Genomic DNA, 18318 nt, shown 5'->3' with positions numbered 1-18318 from the left:
TCCATCTCTGCCAGAGCAGATTCTGTTGTCAGCAACTGAGAACCTTGGCCGACAAAGAAAAAGCAAAGACCACAGAAAAGATCTCTTAAGGGTTCTAAGGGGAAATCAAGGCTTCCATTCCTTCCTCTCTCCGCTTAATCAAACACGTGTCCATACCTGTAGTCGTTGGCTTACCCGAGACAGGTATGAGTTCACGTCTCAGTCTCCAGCACTTCGAGGGCAGAGTTGATTTCATATTCATTGACACATCCTCAGAGCCTGTCTCACTGTGTTTGCAACTTGCCCTCAACAAACTAATTGTTGGATAAATAAATCAAAGCCCTTGGTGCTTAGTACGGGTGACAGTCCCTGTGGCAGACAAAGTATGAGAACTAGGTCAATCTCAGGGCTGAACGTGAAGAATTTTTGCTGTATTTAAGCAACAGGGGCCCTTTTAATTCTATCAACGTCACAGAATCAAGGAATTCAGGTTTATTTATTTTTTAATAAACTTATTTTATTTATTTATTTTTGGCTGTGTTGGGTCTTCGTTGCTGCGCATGAGTTTTCTCTAGTTGCAGCAAGGGGGGGCTACTCTTTGTTGCGGTGCGTGGGCTTCTCATTGCGGTGGCTTCTCTTGTTCCGGAGCACAGGCTCTAGGCACGCGGGCTTCAGGAGTTGTGGCACGTGGGCTCAGTAGTTGTGGCTTGTGGGCTCTAGAGTGCAGGCTCAGTAGTTGTGGCGCACAGGCTTCACTAGTTGTGGCACGCGGGCTCTAGAGCACAGGCTCAGTAGTTGTGGTGCACGGGCTCCAGTAGTTGTGGCACGTGGGCTCAGTAGTTGTGGCGCGCAGGCTCTAGAGCGCAGGCTCAGTAGTTGTGGCTCATGGGCTTAGTTGCTCCACAGCATGTGGGATCTTCCCAGAGCAGGGCTCGAACCCATGTCCCCTGCATTGGCAGGCAGATTCTTAACCACTGTGCCACCAGGGAAGTCCCAGATTTCAGGTTTAAATGTCCACCTGTTGTTTTGATTCTGTTCTATAACAGTGTTTCCCAAACAGCATGTCCTGGAGAGGTTTCATCTTCCCAGGTAACTAAATCACATCCTTCTCACTGAATTTCTAAATGCATTTTCATTTTCCCTCATAACCTTGAAGCTGCAGGCTCTTTACCTCCACATTCTCTGCTGACCGGAGTCCTCTTCACATAGCACCCCCAGGAGCACCCACTGTAAGCACTTCTGCATCTTCCCACTGGCCTCAGACTGTACGACCTCACCCGCTCCAACTGCACAGCCTTCAAGAGGCAAAGCATCGCAGGGCCCTGGACCGCACTTGGAGGAAAACAGCTTCGGGGCCTTAGAAGCCATGTCCTCGATGTGACTCTCTCCATGACACATTTTGAATACTTTTCAGGGCCACCAAGGTACTCAGCAAAGATTGTGGGGTACAGCAGACACCCACAGTGCCATCGCTAAGGGCATCAAGGTTCAACAAAACAGATGCTTTCACGTATCGCTAACACCTGTACAAAAAGGTAAGCCTGTCTGGAAAAGAGCTTGTCAACAAAAGCTCTACCCATACTCTTTGGCCTGCCTGGTAATTAAATAACTGCGACTCTCTTTAAGAAAGTAACTCAAAGCAAAAATTATGCACAAAGATAATTATTTCCTCATAATAGCAGAAAACTATAAATTATATAATTGTGCAACAAGAGCTGAAAATTTTCAGCTATGGCGCAGACATTAAAAATATATCCCTGATACATTTTTAAAACATGAGGAAATGCTTATATAAACATTATGAACTCAAAAAAGTCAAAAACCAATTAGTGTCCCAGAGACAGTGTGAACACAACTGCTTTAAAAATTCATAGAAAAACAACTAGAATGAAAGACATCAAACTGTTGAGGCAGTCATCTTCGGGGTAGTGAGATTATTTATTTTTACCTCTCCCTCATGTCAGGATTACTTTGAAGTAGCTTACAAAAAATAAATGCACTGGGATAGAAGAAGTAAGTAAGGAAGCAGACAAGAGAGACAGAAGAAGGAAAATAAAATAAAGCCAAGGATGAAGCTGAGTCACAAGATGTGTCTCTTAAATTCCTAGACTTATAAATAGCAAAGTTGGCTCAGAGACTCCTCGGAGTTCAAGCAAAGACAGACACTTGGAAATTCACTTAGAAAATTCACGGTGTTCATAGGATAAAGTGTAAACTCTTTCTCAGGATAAACACAGCTTTTTTTTTTTTTTTTTTCCTGGTACTAAGGCCTGAGAAGTATTTCTTAGAAAAGGAACTTGGGAAAGAAACAGTTTTTGTTTGTTTGTTTGTTTTTTTAATTTTATTTATTTTTTATACAGCAGGTTCTTATTAGTTATCTATTTTATACGTATTAGTGTATATATGTCAATCAAAATCTCCCAATTCATCTGATTAAGTCCTTAAATATCCCTCCACTCTGTCTTTGCACACGTCCCTCTCAAGCTCCTGGCTGCTGTCCTTCCCCAGCTGGCATTTATGGCCCCAAGTTCAGCGGGCTGCACTATCCACTTATCTCAAGTGTTGGGCTGTTCTAACTTCAGACCTTTCCCAGAGCAATTCTGCCACACAGCATTCCTTGCTCTCTTGTGAACCTGCTCCTCTAAGGAAAGAGCATTCCATCTGTTGTCACAGCCAGTCTCTGATACAGACGTCCACCATGGAGGGGCTGGGACGGGGTCCTGGGACGAGAGCCTGCAGACCGTGCTCAAGGTCGACACCGGCCATCGGACACCATCAGGCACCTACGAACCACCAAGGCTCAGTGCCACCCAGGCGTGTTTGCCCAGGGTGTTGACAAGGGTGTTGGAGTGAATGCAAACTCGGTCCCCAGCTTCAGAGAGCAAGAAACACACGTGTCTTCCTTTTTATGGGATGGAACTTCGTTTCTATTTGGATTCCCCATTTCACCCAGTAGCCAAACAATATCCCCCGCCACCAATTATTACAGAGATCACGTGTAAGTTCTGAAAGATTCAAAGTGCCCACGACAACCAGGAGGGTTCACTTCAACGACAGACTTCGTCATTGGTCCAAGTGGCATCCGGTCTCCTGCGGTCAGTCCAGGCAGACCACAGAGAGGCCTCCGTGATCCTGGCCTCAAGGCCTCCTCAGGCTGATTGGGCTTCCTTCCGCCACGTCTGCTCCAGCTTCCTCGGCTGATCTGGAAAATGCCACTCTCAGCACCTCGCTGGAGCTCACTGCCCAATCACCGCACACAAACACGCCTTCTGCTTTTTACAGCAGGTTCTCTGCCTCTATGAATCTCCAAATGTATTTAGAAAACCTAACTTACATTGCTCTAACTCATCCTTGGAGTGAAGTGACACAGAGCATCTCAAAAGCACTCTGGCCTCTGAGCTAACCTCTAAATCCTCCTTCCCTCTCCCCCCCGTGAAAAAATATTTACTGAGGTGAAGAAGGAGAGGGTGTGCCAAGAAAACACATGCCCATGAACATACGTTATTCCAAATCTTTTGTCTTTTGCTGGAAATCTAAAGTCAGGAACCTGGCTTTTCTGTCCTGGGCTTTCTGCTGTAGCAAGAGACAGTGGTTGCCATGTTTCATCTGCTAAAGAGATGAGACTTAGAGGCTGATGAGGATTAAGGGCAGGCAGAGAACTGGCGATATCAACATCGATTCTGATATCAAAATCTTTTCCTGCCACAAAGTCCTAAGAGATCGTGTACAGAACCTTGAGAACCTCAGCGAGTTATATTATAACTTAAGCATCTCCCCACCTACCAACATGGCTTTCCCGACCAAACATACAAACAAAAACAACAACAAAAGTGAAGTCTGACTGCCACCTTCTTTACTTAGTGAGTCTGCTCAGCGATTCTCCCATAAACATGAAAAGATACTATTTTTCACATGAGGAAAATAACCAGTGTCACTAACGGCTAAAAACTCTGTGACTGCCTGTCTTTTCAAATGTATATCGAAATCTCATTTCTAGGCTTTAGTTCAGAGAAAGAGAGAGAGAAAATTTTTATTCCCTTTCAACTGTTTCAAATATATTTCTTAACCTTGGTTACTGCTGTCCTGTCATGACAATATGTACTTAATCTCTTTTTGAATATATGTCACAAATCTTTTTACTTTAAGTTCAAGGGCATTCCTCCCCTATAGATTCTTTTTTTTTTTTTTTTTTTTTTTATGGCTGTGTTGGGTCTTCGTTTCTGTGCGAGGGCTTCCTCTAGTTGTGGCGAGCGGGGGCCACTCTTCATCGCGGTGCGCGGGCCTCTCACTATCGCGGCCTCTCTTGTTGCGGAGCACAGGCTCCAGACGCGCAGGCTCAGTAATTGTGGTTCACGTGCCCAGCTGCTCCGCGGCATGTGGGATCTTCCCAGACCAGGGCTCAAACCCGTGTCCCTGCATTGGCAGGCAGATTCTCAACCACTGCGCCACCGGGGAAGCCCCCCCTACAGATTCTTAATTTCTGGAAGTTGATGGGACAGACATCTTGGGTGATAGGTCTGTATAAAAGGGACCCTTTGAACCCTCCTACACTGTTGGTGGGAATGTAAGTTGGTGCAGCCACTATGAAAAACAGTGTGGAGGTTCCTCAGAAAAATAAAAATAGAATTACCATATAACCCAGCAATTCCACTCCTGGGCATATACCTGGACAAAACTATAATTCAAAAAGATACATGCACCCCTGTGTTCATTGTAGCACTATTCACAATAGCCAAGACATGGAAACAACCTAAATGTCCATCGACAGATGAATAAAGAACATGTGGTACATACATACAATGGAATATTACTCAGCCATAAAAAAGAATGAAATAATGCCATTTGCAGTAACATGGATGCAACTAGAGATTATCATACTAAGTGAAGTAAGTCAGAAAAAGAAAGACAAATACCATATGATATCACTTATATGTGGAATCTAAAATATGGCACAAATGAAGCTATCTATGAAACAGAAACAGACTCACAGACATAGAGAACAGAATTGCGGTTGCCAAGGGGGAGGGGGGAGGGATAAATTAGGAACTTGGGGTTAGCAGATACAAACTACTACATATAAAACAGATAAACAACAAGGTCTCACTACTGTATAGCACAGGGAACTATATTCAGTATCCTGTGATAAACCATAATGGAAAAGAATATAAAATAAAGAATGTCTATATGTGTATAACTGAGTCACTTTGCTGTACAGCAGAGATTGGCATAACATTGTAAACCAACTATACTTCAATTAAAAAAATAATAAATTTTTAAAAAAATCAGTACTCCGACACTTAAAACATTAATAAATAAAATCTAAAAAGAAGCCAAATCTTGAAAAAAAAATAAATTAAAAAGTTGACCGAAAAAATTAATTAAAAAAATAAATAAAAGGGACTCTTAAAACTGACATTTAAGTGAAGACGACCCTGGCTTCAGGTTGCTGGGTGATCCTCTTAATTCTTCCTAGATTTTTTTTAAAGTAGATTTTAAAAAATAAATGACGAAGTGATACAGGAATATCCTGAGTCTTTGGTCTCATGTCACGACAAATCCACGCTGGATTCCTGTGATCACCACTCACTTCTGCTGGCACCTCCACAATAATCTCCCCGTAATTCATTCAAGCTTGTTGTCTGGCATCAGAAGTCAAACTCACCAATCCATATGTTCACAGAACCCAACATTCTCCTTTTGGAAACAGGGAAAATATTTGTCTGCCTTCATGCTACATGCTTCTTCTTCGTTCTTTACAATTTTACTAAAAAGCTACCCAGACTTTCAGTCCCGGTGAAACAGAGGTCACGTCAGTCTCCCCTCCCCCAGGGCCCACGCGTGTTAGCGAAGCGGATGAACGATGGGATGCTGGGATTCCGAGAGCACAGCCGAAGACTCTTCAGCAGTCTGGCCTAGGAGACAACCACACGATTTCCCATCATCGGATCACCCCCTCCACCTCTGTAACAGCCTTGGGATTAAAATCCATGTTTTAGTTCCTTTTAGGTATCATTCCCGATTGCTGCTGGAAAAATGAAGGCTGGGAAAATTAAGAAACAGGGCATTCACTTATTCATTCCTTCAACAAACCATGAGCCACATCCAAGGCTCAGAGCTGAAACTCCACGGAAACCCCTCTGCACTCAAACTTCAGCACGTCAGGCCCCACATGTAATTTTTGCCTGACAAATGGACTCATTTTTAGTTATTATACATAATCACGAGCAGAATGTAAAACGGTTAACGGTGTGGGCTGAGGCATCGGAATTTAGACTGTGACACTTCAGTTGTAAGAGCTTGGACAAGTTACTTCTCTGAGTTTCCATTTCTGCATCTATAAAATGGGGTGAATAAAATCTAACCCATTGGGTTTATCTGCAAATTCACAAAAAACACTTCCAGCAATCACTCAGTGCAGTGCCTGGCATACAATTTTAAATTACTTTAAAATTCGCTGTTATTATTATCGACAAAAGTATTTCCTGCAACACTCTGAACTACTGGGGGGAAAAAAAAACCAGCATCAAACCATTTTACTGCTGTGCAAAGCTTCTTTCAGCAATAGTCTACAGTCTTAAGGATACTTAAAAATTTATTGAGCCCTTGCAGGGTCCAAAGCACTAAACTCAATACTGAAGAGAAATCAAAGGGAGAAAAATACACAGAGGCCGCCTCTAGAGGTACTTAAAATTTAGGAGAGGAGACAGAAAATGGTTTTAGAATGTGTCACCCCCGTAGAAGGTTGAAAAGTGCCTCCCCACCCTCACCAAAAGATATCTGCGCCCAAATCCCTTGAACCTGTGAGTGTCACCTTATTTGGGGGAAGAAAGGGGGAGAGGGGTCTTTGCAGGTGTGATTAACGTAAGACGGGAGATGGTCCGGATTATTCCGGTGGTCCCTAAATGCAACCACGTGAATCCTTACATAAGAGGGAGGTGACGGGAGGTTTTAGACACAGAAGAGAAGGAGCCATGAGGACAGACCCAAGAGAGATGGGAAGACACTACCTTGAAGTGATGTTGCCAGAAGGTAAAGACCGCCGGCAACCATGAGGCGCTGGCACGATTCTCCCCTAAAAGTCTCCTGCCAACACCTTGATTTGGGCCCAGGGACACTGATTTTGGACTACTGGCCTCCAGAACTACGTGAGAATGAAGTTCTGCTGTTTTAAGTCACCATGTTTGCGGTCATGTGTTAAGGCAGCCACAGGAAATTTATGGACCCTCTGATTAAAATCCATCCATACCCTCCTTCTACTCCTCAGCAGTGCCTGGGAAGGGGCGACCCCAGAATTCATCCCCCGCCTGGACCATTCTGAGAGTGAAAGAGGCTGCTATTACTAGCCTCACCAGGATGCCATGGGCAACTGGTGCTGGTCCAGGTGAAACAGGACGTGCCACGGATACCCCCACACCCTACCTGACCGCTGCCCATCTCTAATTCATTTTCCACCCTGTCCTTTCATGCAGTACCACAAGCTCCACGGCTCTCTCTCCCGGCCACACTGGCCCTCTGGAGTCCCCGTATGTGTCTGCACCCTCCCACTCACATGCCCCCTCCCTGTAAACACCAACCCATCCCTCAGAGGCTCTAAGTCCAATGCCAGCACACCTGCGCTCAGAGACGCTTGCCCTGTCCCTCTAGCACATCGCAGTTGAAAGTCTACATTCCTTTACATAACATTTTTATACAATGTATAATTACATTTTTATGTAATTAACATCTTTCTCTATCTCCTCTATAAACTACCAGTTCTGGCAGAACAGTAACCGTATCTGTGTGGGTTTTTCTCACTACTGTGATCCTACGGCCAGCATGGCGTGGGGTATACAGTTGGTGCTCCAAAAGCAGTTATTGCGATAAAATAAGGAAGGAGAGGGGACCAAGAAAACCAGGAGAGGAAAGGAAGAGGGAACCGAACACCGAACTGGTGGGTCTTGAGCCCATGACTTAAAACCGTGGACGGTGTGTGCACTTTACAAGCTAGAGGAATGCCTGGCAGTGAACTATCCTGGATCGAGAGACACTTTAGTTCGTTCCTAACCCTGTGTCCTCAGAACACCGGCAAAGAGCTCTTGCAGAATTCCATGCTCACTCAAAACCTGTGGTCTTTAGTATTTGTTGAATCATCAAATATTATGGATTTATGGATGAAGGGATGGATGGATGGATGGATATACAAATGAAGGGATGGACGGATGGACGCATGGAAGGACACATGGATGTATACATAGATGGATGGCTAAAGACTGGTTGAATAAATGGGTGAATGGATAAATGGATAGATGAATTTAAAATGCAGGGTGCATATTGTCAAATGCTTTCTCTGCATCTATTGAGATGATCATGTGTTTTTTACCCTTTCTTTTGTTAATGTGGTGTATCACATGGATTGCTTTATGAATATTGAACCATCCTTGTGTCCCTGGAATAAATCCCACTTGATCATGGTAAAAAAAAAATAAAAAATAAAAAAATAAAAAAAAATAAAAAAATAAAAATACAGGGTAGTATAAGCTTCCGCAATAGGGTATTCTTGGAGTTTTTGTCTTGTTTTTCATTTTTTCTTGGCTTTCAGAGTTGAACTAAATTAAACAGATCTTAATACTTAGAATTCTAAATTCCTATGCCCATAAGTATTTTTTATTTTTTATAAGATCATATTCAGTACCTAACTTTTTAATTCAAGAGAAATGAAACTTCTTGGTCTCCCCATTTCCTCTCCTTTTAATTTTGAGTGTTTAAATGTAAGCAGTAAAGTTCAGTCTGCCTCTCTCTGTGTCTCTGTCTCTGTCTTTCTCTCTCTCCCTATCTCTCTCTCTCTCTCACACACCCCAACGCGCTCCCTCCTGGATACTTCTTCCTCCCCTGAGAGCCCAGACGAGGCGTCGCTGTAAACCAAAGCTCCTCCCAGGCCAGAGCTGTGGGGGGATATTTCCCAAATAAGAGGTGATGCTCAGTCATCCAGATGCCTCACTTCTGACCTAAGAGGGACGCTATCGAGGTGGAAACACTCTGCGCGAAGGTGCCCTCACGAAGCCACTGCCCAGGAGGCTGGCTGCACTTGGTCACGGGATGCAGGCAGAGCACGTGCCCAACACGGTCCAGGGACGGGGGTCCATCACCGCAGCAGCTCCTCTGCCGGGATCCCAGACCTCTGAGTGTCTGCTTCTCAACGGCATTTGCAAGAGAACGTAACTCTGGGGGATGCAGGTCAGGGTCATCACAAGCAGCCTACGTGGTGCCACCTTCCTGACTTTGTACTGAAAATCTGCCTGGCTCTTTGCCCATCTCTAGTCTCATTAATTTGTCTTTGGGCCCCTTTACTTTCCATGCCCTGCCGCCCACCCCCATGAAGCGAATAGCAACATGTTAAAACACATCTGCAAGCTGGCACAGCTGTAATCTGCATCAGGTTCCCCAAGAAGACTAGACTCTTAAACATAAAACACAAACTCTCAGACAACTTAGTATATAAGGCTAGTCTCCAGGAAAGGCTGGGACTGCACAACAGTGCTGGTAAAAACTTTATGTTTCATAATAGAGTTCCCAGGTCCCAAGGAATAGAACTGCAAGCGATGAAACTTTATTTTTATTCGATTTGCAAGAGATCTATGAGGTTGCTCTATGACCAATCACTTCCTGCTCATAAAATGTAAACATATGGGTTCAAAGACGTTAGCCTGGTAATGAAAATGTGCACATCTGTTCCTTCAAGTCTTCATCTTTGGAAAGAACTCAGGTAATGCAGTAAATATAAAAATATGCTGAAACACATCTTTAATATTTGGTAATAATCTCCACCTTTCCATCAGACCCAGACAAATTAGGCACTTTGGATGGTATGTGTCTATGCATATGTTTCCTTCCAATTAAAATTCTCTTAAATACAGTCCATCCTGGATTTCAAGCTTTTTTAGAACTTTCAGGTGGTCGGAGGATCTGAGAGGAGAAAGTGATGTGAACATATGGGAAAAAGAACTGAATGGTCCATGTATTTAGAATTCATATCTGCACCAGGAAATTTTCTACAACTGGAAGGTTTCAGGGCTGTGAAACTCAAACGATGTCATAGGCTGGGCTTACAGCATCCTACCACAAGCCGAGACCTCCACATCAGAGTTCCTCACGTTAAGGACATTTTCAGTGTCTCCACTTGAAAAGTTCCGAACTATCAGGGGAAATACGGTTCTCTTCGACCCTGCTCAGTCTAATAAAGGAATCAGTAACAGAACTACGTGTGCACCTAACCGAGGAAACATAATAGTTAGGTCATATTTACAAAGCTATTTTGTACCTTAATAAAACCTTGTTATTCCGGCATAAAAACAGAGAAGTCTATTCCTATTATCAAACCAAGTGACAACCAATAAAAAACACGCCTCGTAGCCATAGGCAAGTCTGCTGGGCTGTTGTTGCTGTGGATCTGGGGTTTTTTAACCTCACATCTGCCCAGGGTGGATTCACTGAATTCATCGAGCTTTTCTTCCGTTTCTCGCGCACATCACAAATCCCCGAGGCGCTGGTCCTCAGAATTGTTCTAACTCATAATTAGGAGACAGGAACCCATTATGACCGCACTTGAAAAGACAGCCAAGCAGGGTGGGCATAGGTCACCCTCTTCGTACATCACACCAGCACAAAAGCCGGCTATTGTCAGATCTAAAGCAATGTAACCTCAGGGATGCCTGAAGAGCTCAGAGAACAGAAAATTCCTGTAATTAAAAAGGCTCTGTGCATAATAATTGACTTTGAAGTTTCTGAGAGCCATCTCACCTCGAAAATCTTCTCAGGAAAAAACAACTCTGTTTACAGGGATTTGGGGACACACATGGGAGACTGCTAAAACGCTCCGCTTTGCTCCTTATACATTTCTCTGTAGGAAAGAGGCCCCTGTGGGGCCCACACAAATAAAGAGACCTGATCAGTAAGGAGAAAGAATGGCTGGTCCTTTCTACAACCTCCGGTGTGAATCGAATAATTTCCCTTCAAGGAATTCGTGTCCTGAGCTTCCAAACTTGCTGTGCCAATGACAGACTGGGATGGAGACAGATGAGGAGGCAAGCAGATGCGGAATCTCCGCCTTCCTCACAGCTGCAAGTCAGGGGCTGTGCTGGGATAACGCAGGTGACAAGCAGGGTTTAAACAACGCGTCCAACCTGCACGGATGCTGCCACCGGACAAACAGCCACAGAAGGCAAAGGGAGAGAGAAGCCTCTCTTAGAGAAACGCAGGGCCACCTCTCCGGAGCTAGCCCCATGCCACAGGCACCGGAGCCCACGACGCACGCGACAGCACGCCCATACAGAGGCGTGCTCCGGCATGGTTTCCTCACGGGTCCGTGCCAGTAGGAAAAGTCAAGCCCAAATTCCAGAACCTTTCCAGGAGGTTCCTTCAGTCCCTTCCTCTGACATCTTGCTCAGCCCTCCCAGTGCCCACCTCTCCTTTCAAGATTCTCCACGGCCCCCTCCCAGAGTGGAACACGCGGTCGGGTGAACGAGGCTATTTTTCCGCCCCTGGCGGTCTCACTCAGGGCCTCCAGCCCCAGTCTTTCCGGGGAGGCACCTGCTACAAAGGGGCAGCGGGCAGGACCTCGGCCGCCGCACGCGCGCGCGTGTACACGCACAAACGCACACCCACACCCACTCTGCCGGCCGCCCCCATCCATGCACGCCCTCCCACACACTCACTCCCAGCAAAGTTCGTCCCGGGGCCCCAGGCGGCGGCGGCGTCCCCTTACCTTTGGAGAAGAGGGCGGCCAGGCTGACGAGCACGGGGGACCAATGGTGCCACAGCGTTCCCATCGTAGACGCGCACATCCCGGAGACCCGGAGCGCAGACCTGCGGCTCCCGGGCGCCGTCTGGGCGGTGAAGACAAAGTCGCCAAGCGCTCGGAGGACCGGAGCGGGCCGGGAGGGCGAGGGAGCGCCGGGCTAGGGGCGCGAGCGGCCGCGGGGCCCTGCGTCCTCCTCCCGCCCGTCCATGGCCTGCGGGAGGCGGCACCGCGCGCCGCTCCGGAGTTGCTCTCCCGAGTCCAGCGCGCGCGCAGGCAAACCCCACCTCCCTTTCACCCCCACCAGGATATTTTTACTTTCATCCACGCGGATTTGTTCCTTTCCGTTTACCCAGCGAGGACTCGCCCCCAGGTGGCCCCCAAAGGGCGCCTCCGGGAGCGCGGGGACGCGGGGCGGGCGCCTCCGGGTGGGCTAGCGGGCGACGGCGGGGCGGCGGGGCGGCGGCGTCCGGGGCGGAGGCGGCGCGGGGACCTCCGGCCGGGTGGCCGGACGCCCGGAGCGGCGCGGAGCGCCCGGGCGCACAGCCCCCATCCCGCCGGGGCGCGCGCCGGCGCCCAAAGTTTGGCGGGGCGCAGCCACTGCCCGCGCCGCCCACTCCGGCCCGGCCCCGGCCCCGGCCCCGTCTCTGGCTCGAGGGGCCCTAGGCGCGCGGCGCGCACGGCCGGCTGCGGGGACGCGGGGCTGCCCCTGGCGCCGGAGGGAGGTGCGCCACCCGCGCGCGGAGGAGGACCCGCAGGCCCGGGAACCTCGCCGCCCGCGCGCCGCCCACGCTCCGCCGAGCCCGCCTCCGGCACGGACGTGCGCGCCACGGAGCCCCGTGCGGGCTAGGGGTCTGCCTTAAAAATTAGTCTTTTTTAAAGAAGCCCCACCCTTTCGGAGTGACAGCCGCGAGCCCCAATCCGCACAGCCAATCCCTCCTCCCCGGGTCTGCCCCTCACCCACCCTCCCGGCCACCCCGCCCTGCGCGCGCGAGCGGGAGGGGGGCGCCTGGGAGGCGGGCGAGGACCGGGCGGGTTCCGCCCGCTCGGAGGAGGCGGGAGGGAGCGGCCCGCTCTCCCAACAGGTGTCGGGAAGGCCTTCTCTCGCTCTTCAGACCTCAAGCTAAGGGCAAGTCCTACAGCCTGGGGGTTTCTAAGGCTCTCCGCCTGCCAGTGAATACAACGATGCCTGCAGAGGCGCTCATCCCCGCACCTCAACCTCTGGGTAGGAGGACCTCTGACTTGCCAGGCGTCCTGAGGGTCATGCTGACCCCACCCCTATCCTGGAATGACCACCAAGTCAGTGATCCTAAAAGAATCCCGTCCTGACTCCCCGCTGGCCCATTTGGAGCTGGGAATGGGTCCATTAAGGGCCAACGCGGCCTTGAGAAGATAAGAGAGAAGTTCTTCATTTATCCTTCCTGAATCCCTAGTTAAGACACCCCGGAAACCAAGGCCACAAAGCATCAGCGTATGATTTTAGCCCAAGGACTTACCCACGTGAGCCTTTGAATTAACCAGATCAGAAATCAGAGCGAGGGAAAGCGTTTTGGATATTTAAAGAATACTGCAAACCAACAACAACCAAGTCAAATGAGGTGAATTTACCTCAGTAGGTAAAAATAGGTCATCATCATCCGGCCAAGGGAGCCACAGATGTTTTAGTCTAGATGCCGGTGGTTGCAAAATACACCAACACTTTAAGAGTGTTGGACTTCCCTGGTGGCGCAGTGGTTGAGAATCTGCCTGCCAATGCAGGGGACACGGGTTTGAGTCCTGGTCTGGGAAGATCCCACATGCCGCGGAGCAACTAGGCCCGTGAGCCACAGTTACTGAGCCTGCGCGTCTGGAGCCTGTGCTCCGCAACAAGAGAGGCCGCTATAGTGAAGGGGCCCGCGCACCGCGATGAGGAGTGGCCCGCGCTTGCCGCAACTGGAGAAAGCCCTCGCACAGAAACGAAGGCCCAACACAGCCAAGAATAAAAATATAAAAATAAATTAATTTTTAAAAAAAAAGAGTGTTTAGCTTTCAAAGTTTCAAAAGATTGTCTGTCTGGGTTTCACTCCTGGTGACGATATGTGCTTCTACTTTATTCTATGTTTAATTTTCTGAGTGTCTGTCCTGTTTTTCTTTCCTTTATTTCTTAAACTTTCTGCCATTTCTCTTTGCATCTCTCTGCTATAAAAATTCTGAAGAATTTATGCAGCAAAGAACGTAAGAGATTATACATTTCAGTGCTTCTGAAACTTGAGTAAGTTTCGACATCACCTGGGACATTGAGAACCGCCCCCCCATTCATCAGGTCCAGGTGGTACTCAAGATTCTGCATTCCTAACAATTGCCAGGTGATGCTGATGCTTTCCATCCAAGGACCACTGGTCTAGTCCACTATCCCTCCCACCTCAGTGAGAGGGAAACGGAGGCTTAGTCCCCAACACACCTTCACCTGGCCTCTTGGTGGCAGAAACAGTAAACTGCACAAAATGCCAACTCTAGCTTGCCAGAGTCAGTTTCAATGTGAAACTGAGTCTATTTTAAAACATTTTTCCGCTTTATTGACTAGGAACTAATGATCCCTATTCTTTACTAAAAACAATCATTTTATATATTCTACATCAAATTGAGATATTCTTTTCCAGAATTGCAATCACTAGATACCTTTTTTGGGGGGGGAGGTGGTATGTCATTGCAAAAGATTTTCTCTATCTGCATCCTCAGGACTAAAGGTGGCTGAGAGATTCCATGTTAAACCATTTCCCCATTATACACAGTTGGCTTACAAAGTTTTTTCTGCTCTTTGGTGTGGAAGCTTTTGGGGGAAGCTGCAACTCCAGATACCCGATCAGTGGCTAAAATAAGATGTAAGCATGGCTACTCACGCTCCAGAATGCTGTTCTAGCTAATACATCTAATCTTCTTTGGGTAATTAGCACAACTAATCCTGGGAGAAGCAGTGCCTTAGGAAGACTTGGAAAAGAAGGCTGAGGCCTGCCAGCTCTTTAGCTGTGTCCCAGGCCTCTGGGACCACTTCCCATCCGAAGTGCCTGCCTTGTGTCTCTCAAATTAATTGTGAGAAATCTGCTTTCCTCCAAGAATATGTGTTTCCTCTGCAAGGCCATAAATCAATTTGTAAGCCTAATTTTGTCAGTAATTAAATAGTACTAATCATTCGTGCTGTGTGGATTAGGCTATGACACCAGGCAGTTTGGGTTGTCGTCTTTCCATAAAACAAAACGTTTTTCTGCGGCAGTTTCCAGAAAAATTAGGAGATGGTAAAGGTGGAATTCAAGGATTGAAGGGAACTGTCCCATTGGTGGTTAGAAGAGGCTTTGGGGTACCGCAAGGATGGGGCATTCTTTAAAACGGAATCAGTCCTCTTCCAACCCTTCTGATCACATCAAGGAGAAAGGCTCAGGCCTGAGCAACTCTTGGAAGAGAACTTTTCACAACTGCAAAGCCCTTGCTTTTAAAACAAAAGGCAGATCTTTCTGTTCAGAGTGACAGTGTCTAGCTAGAATTTGTGAATGTGGTTTATTTTTACTTTAATTATTAATATGTTTGATGTCTCAGTTTCCCTTTAGTGATGTAAGTTGCTTTTTCAATTAAGTTACCTAAGTCTTTGAAGAATGGGCTGATTTCAAGGAGAACATTAAATCACTACTGATAGGACATGTGTCACCTTCCCCCCTTGACAAAAGTCATGAAGATGGTGAGAAGTGCCTGAAGTCTGAGAATCATTGGGATGAAACGTGAGCTCAAACCAGATCAATCCCTCCTGAGGGTGCAGAGGAACCTTTCTTTTCTTCTCAGTTTCCCGAAATCTGTGGAATGGCCAGGAAATAGAAAAGGCCAGATCCAACAACTTGTCTCTTTCAAGAGTGGGAACAGCATTCCGCTGTGGACTGCACTGTTCCCAGCAGGGATACTTCTAGCCCTTCCTGGTGAGGCTGAGCAAGGTCCTCCCTCCAGACAGAGTCCCCCCTGGAGACTCCCCATGAAGTGCCTTCAAGGATGGTGCAGGATCTGCTATTCTCTGCTTCCCACACGTGGATGGCGATACTTCTCAGCCCCCTTGCAGGGGACCAGTTAGACGTGAGTGGACGTGATGAGGGCACTACTAAGATGAGGCAGTGACAAGCCCGTCTGTGACTGTCCACAGGGCACCTCCCCACACTCCCACCTGGGGGGTTGAATAGACCACGTGCTTGATATGGTGCAGCTGCTCCAAGACGGTGGGACCCCCATCAGCCAGCCCAGAAGACCTAGGGAGGCAAAGCCCCCTGCAACCCACATGAGACGTCTGGCAGGAGAAAGGAATCGTCATTCTGCAGTTCTGGGTTCTTCTGGGTCACCATAGTGAAATCTAGATTCTTCTTCTACTCTCCCCCGCCTCTGACTCTCCTCCTCCCAGGGGTCCACAAGCAGATGTTAAAAACCCAGCATATGGGAACTCTCCTAGGTGACCCCCGGCCTCTCCAGGTAACCCCTAGGTGAACCTAAAGGATTAGGTTCCTTTTGCAAAGATTAAGAGTAGGGTGCTTCTTTTGCCTTATTTTACCGTTTCATGGATCAATACAGAACACTCAACGGGGCCTTAAACAGTCTTCATTGAAGTTATATGCAGTGCTGCATTGAAGAAATCCTGCATTTCTACCTGTAGCTTGATCAGCCCCTGGGGGGCCCCTCTGTCAGGGGTGAGGCTTCTACCAGAGGTCAAGGAGAACCTGCAAGGCTGCCTCTGCTGTAAACCCACCGCTAAAAGACCTCCTGGACTTTTTCATTCACTTGTCCATTCGTGGGAGCCTGTGATGGATGCTTAGCGTTCACCAAAACCTCGACCTGTAGCCCAACCATGCGCCCTGACCTCCCTAAGGTTAAGGTTAAGTGCGGCTATAGGTTGAGTGGCCAAAAGAATGTGGATGGAAGTGATGCCCGTCTCTTCCAGGAAGAGCCTACCAAGCCTCCCTCTGGCGTGATCCTCCAAACTCTTTTCCCACATCTTCCAGCTGGAGGCCAAAGTCCAGTAGGGAACCCCAAGGCCCCCCAGCAAAGACAGAGTGACGAGATGGAGGGAGGCTGGCCCCCCTAAGTGTGGAAGGTCACGTTCTAGCACTGGATTTGGGGCCAGCAAGAAATAAGATTGTATCGTGTTAAGTCACAGGAGTTTGAGAGTCTCTTTGTTACGACAGCTGATGTGAATAATTCTAACCAATACACCTCCTTTGATCTCAGCCTGGCTCTGCAGAAGCAGGAGTGGGGTACAAGCAAAGCATAAAACGTAATCCATCCGCGTCCAACTCTACCCACCAAGAAATGGCTTATAGTCCAGTGGAGGGAGAAACATGGGCACCTGGAACCACCGCTAAGCTTTGGACTAATTATGATACGTATCAGGAGAGCTCAAAGGAGGGAGGTGTGGCTTTGCACTGAAGTGATGGCTGCAGCAACTACACTGCACCAATTAATGGCCATGCAAGATGCTCTGGGTCCTGCACCAGGTGCCAGACAGAAGGCAGTGTGGAGCTCCATGCTGCCCTTATACTTGATCTTATACTTGATCTCTTGGGATCTTTAGAGTGTATCACAGAGAAGAAGTGCTGGGACTTCCAAGGGAGGGTCTTCGTGGGCTGGGGTACTCAGAGGAAAGGGATTTAGGTGGATCCCATACTCCATTCAATACATATTTATTACGTGCCTGTTATTGGCCAGGTACTGGAGGTTTAGCAAGTGTACAAGCTGCCACTGAGCTTATAGTCTCCTGAGGACAGGCAGACAACGAACAAGCAAACTGAGAACAAGATACTTTCAGAAAGAGCCTAAGAAGGAAATCAGGACAATGTTTAGTTAACTTCTGAGAGGTTGGGCAAGGCTTCTCTGAGAAGATGGCCTTAGAAAGGGGACCTCACTGGTGAGAAGAACTCTCTGTGTACAGATCAGGGTCCTCACCATGTCTGGTGGAGGAAACAGCAAGTGCAAAGGCCCTGAGGTGTGAAAAAGCTGGGAGGATCGAAAGAAAACAGTGCAGCTGAGGCTGAGAGAAGCCAGGGAGAGCGAGGAAGGAGGTGAGGTCAGGGGACGGATAGGAGATACGCAGAGCCTTGTCGGGATTTGGGTTGGTGTAAGGGAACTGGGAGGCCACCGTGGGATGTCAGGTCAGACGAGACGAGTCACATTTCTAGAAGATCTCCAGGTGTTCCGAGAGCAGCACCTAAGAGGCAGGGGCCAAGCGTGGGATCACCAGCCTCTCTCCCCCTCCTGGAGCCCCTGCCTTCCTGCCTTCACAACACCTGGCCTCTGTGTGGCCACTGGGTGCCAGGGAGGCTGGTGAGCTAAGAATCCCACGCCCAGAGCAGGATGGGCTCTGCCGTAGCCAGGGGGGCTGGCGCCCTGCACGCCGAGTCCTTTCCCACTTTCCTGTCTAATTCCTGTTCCCTGTGTTCTGGCTTGAAAACACTTCTACTCATTCCTCATCTAACAAAATCTCAATTGTGGAGCTCCTCTACGTGCCCTGCACTGGCTGTATTATCCTCCAGGATGGAGAAAACGGGCCAGCAAGGCTGATCAGC

General features: G+C 48.1%; 1 protein-coding gene across 1 annotated transcript in view; it reads right to left on the bottom strand.

Annotated features, from left to right (window-relative positions):
• The window catches only part of TMEM132D (transmembrane protein 132D), a 679411-nt gene extending 667613 nt beyond the window's left edge, over nucleotides 1-11798 (bottom strand). The window contains exon 1 of the mRNA XM_036874801.1: nucleotides 11720-11798. Coding sequence (XP_036730696.1) covers nucleotides 11720-11798 — 79 coding nt within the window. The remainder of the gene's footprint in view (nucleotides 1-11719) is intronic.
• Between the last annotated feature and the right edge of the window lie 6520 nt (nucleotides 11799-18318).

The sequence above is a fragment of the Balaenoptera musculus genome, chromosome 14 (genome assembly GCF_009873245.2).
Source record: "Balaenoptera musculus isolate JJ_BM4_2016_0621 chromosome 14, mBalMus1.pri.v3, whole genome shotgun sequence".
NCBI classification, from domain to species: Eukaryota; Metazoa; Chordata; class Mammalia; order Artiodactyla; family Balaenopteridae; genus Balaenoptera; species Balaenoptera musculus.
The sequence above is the reverse complement of the archived record's forward strand: the minus strand, read 5'-3'. Positions and strand labels throughout refer to the sequence as shown.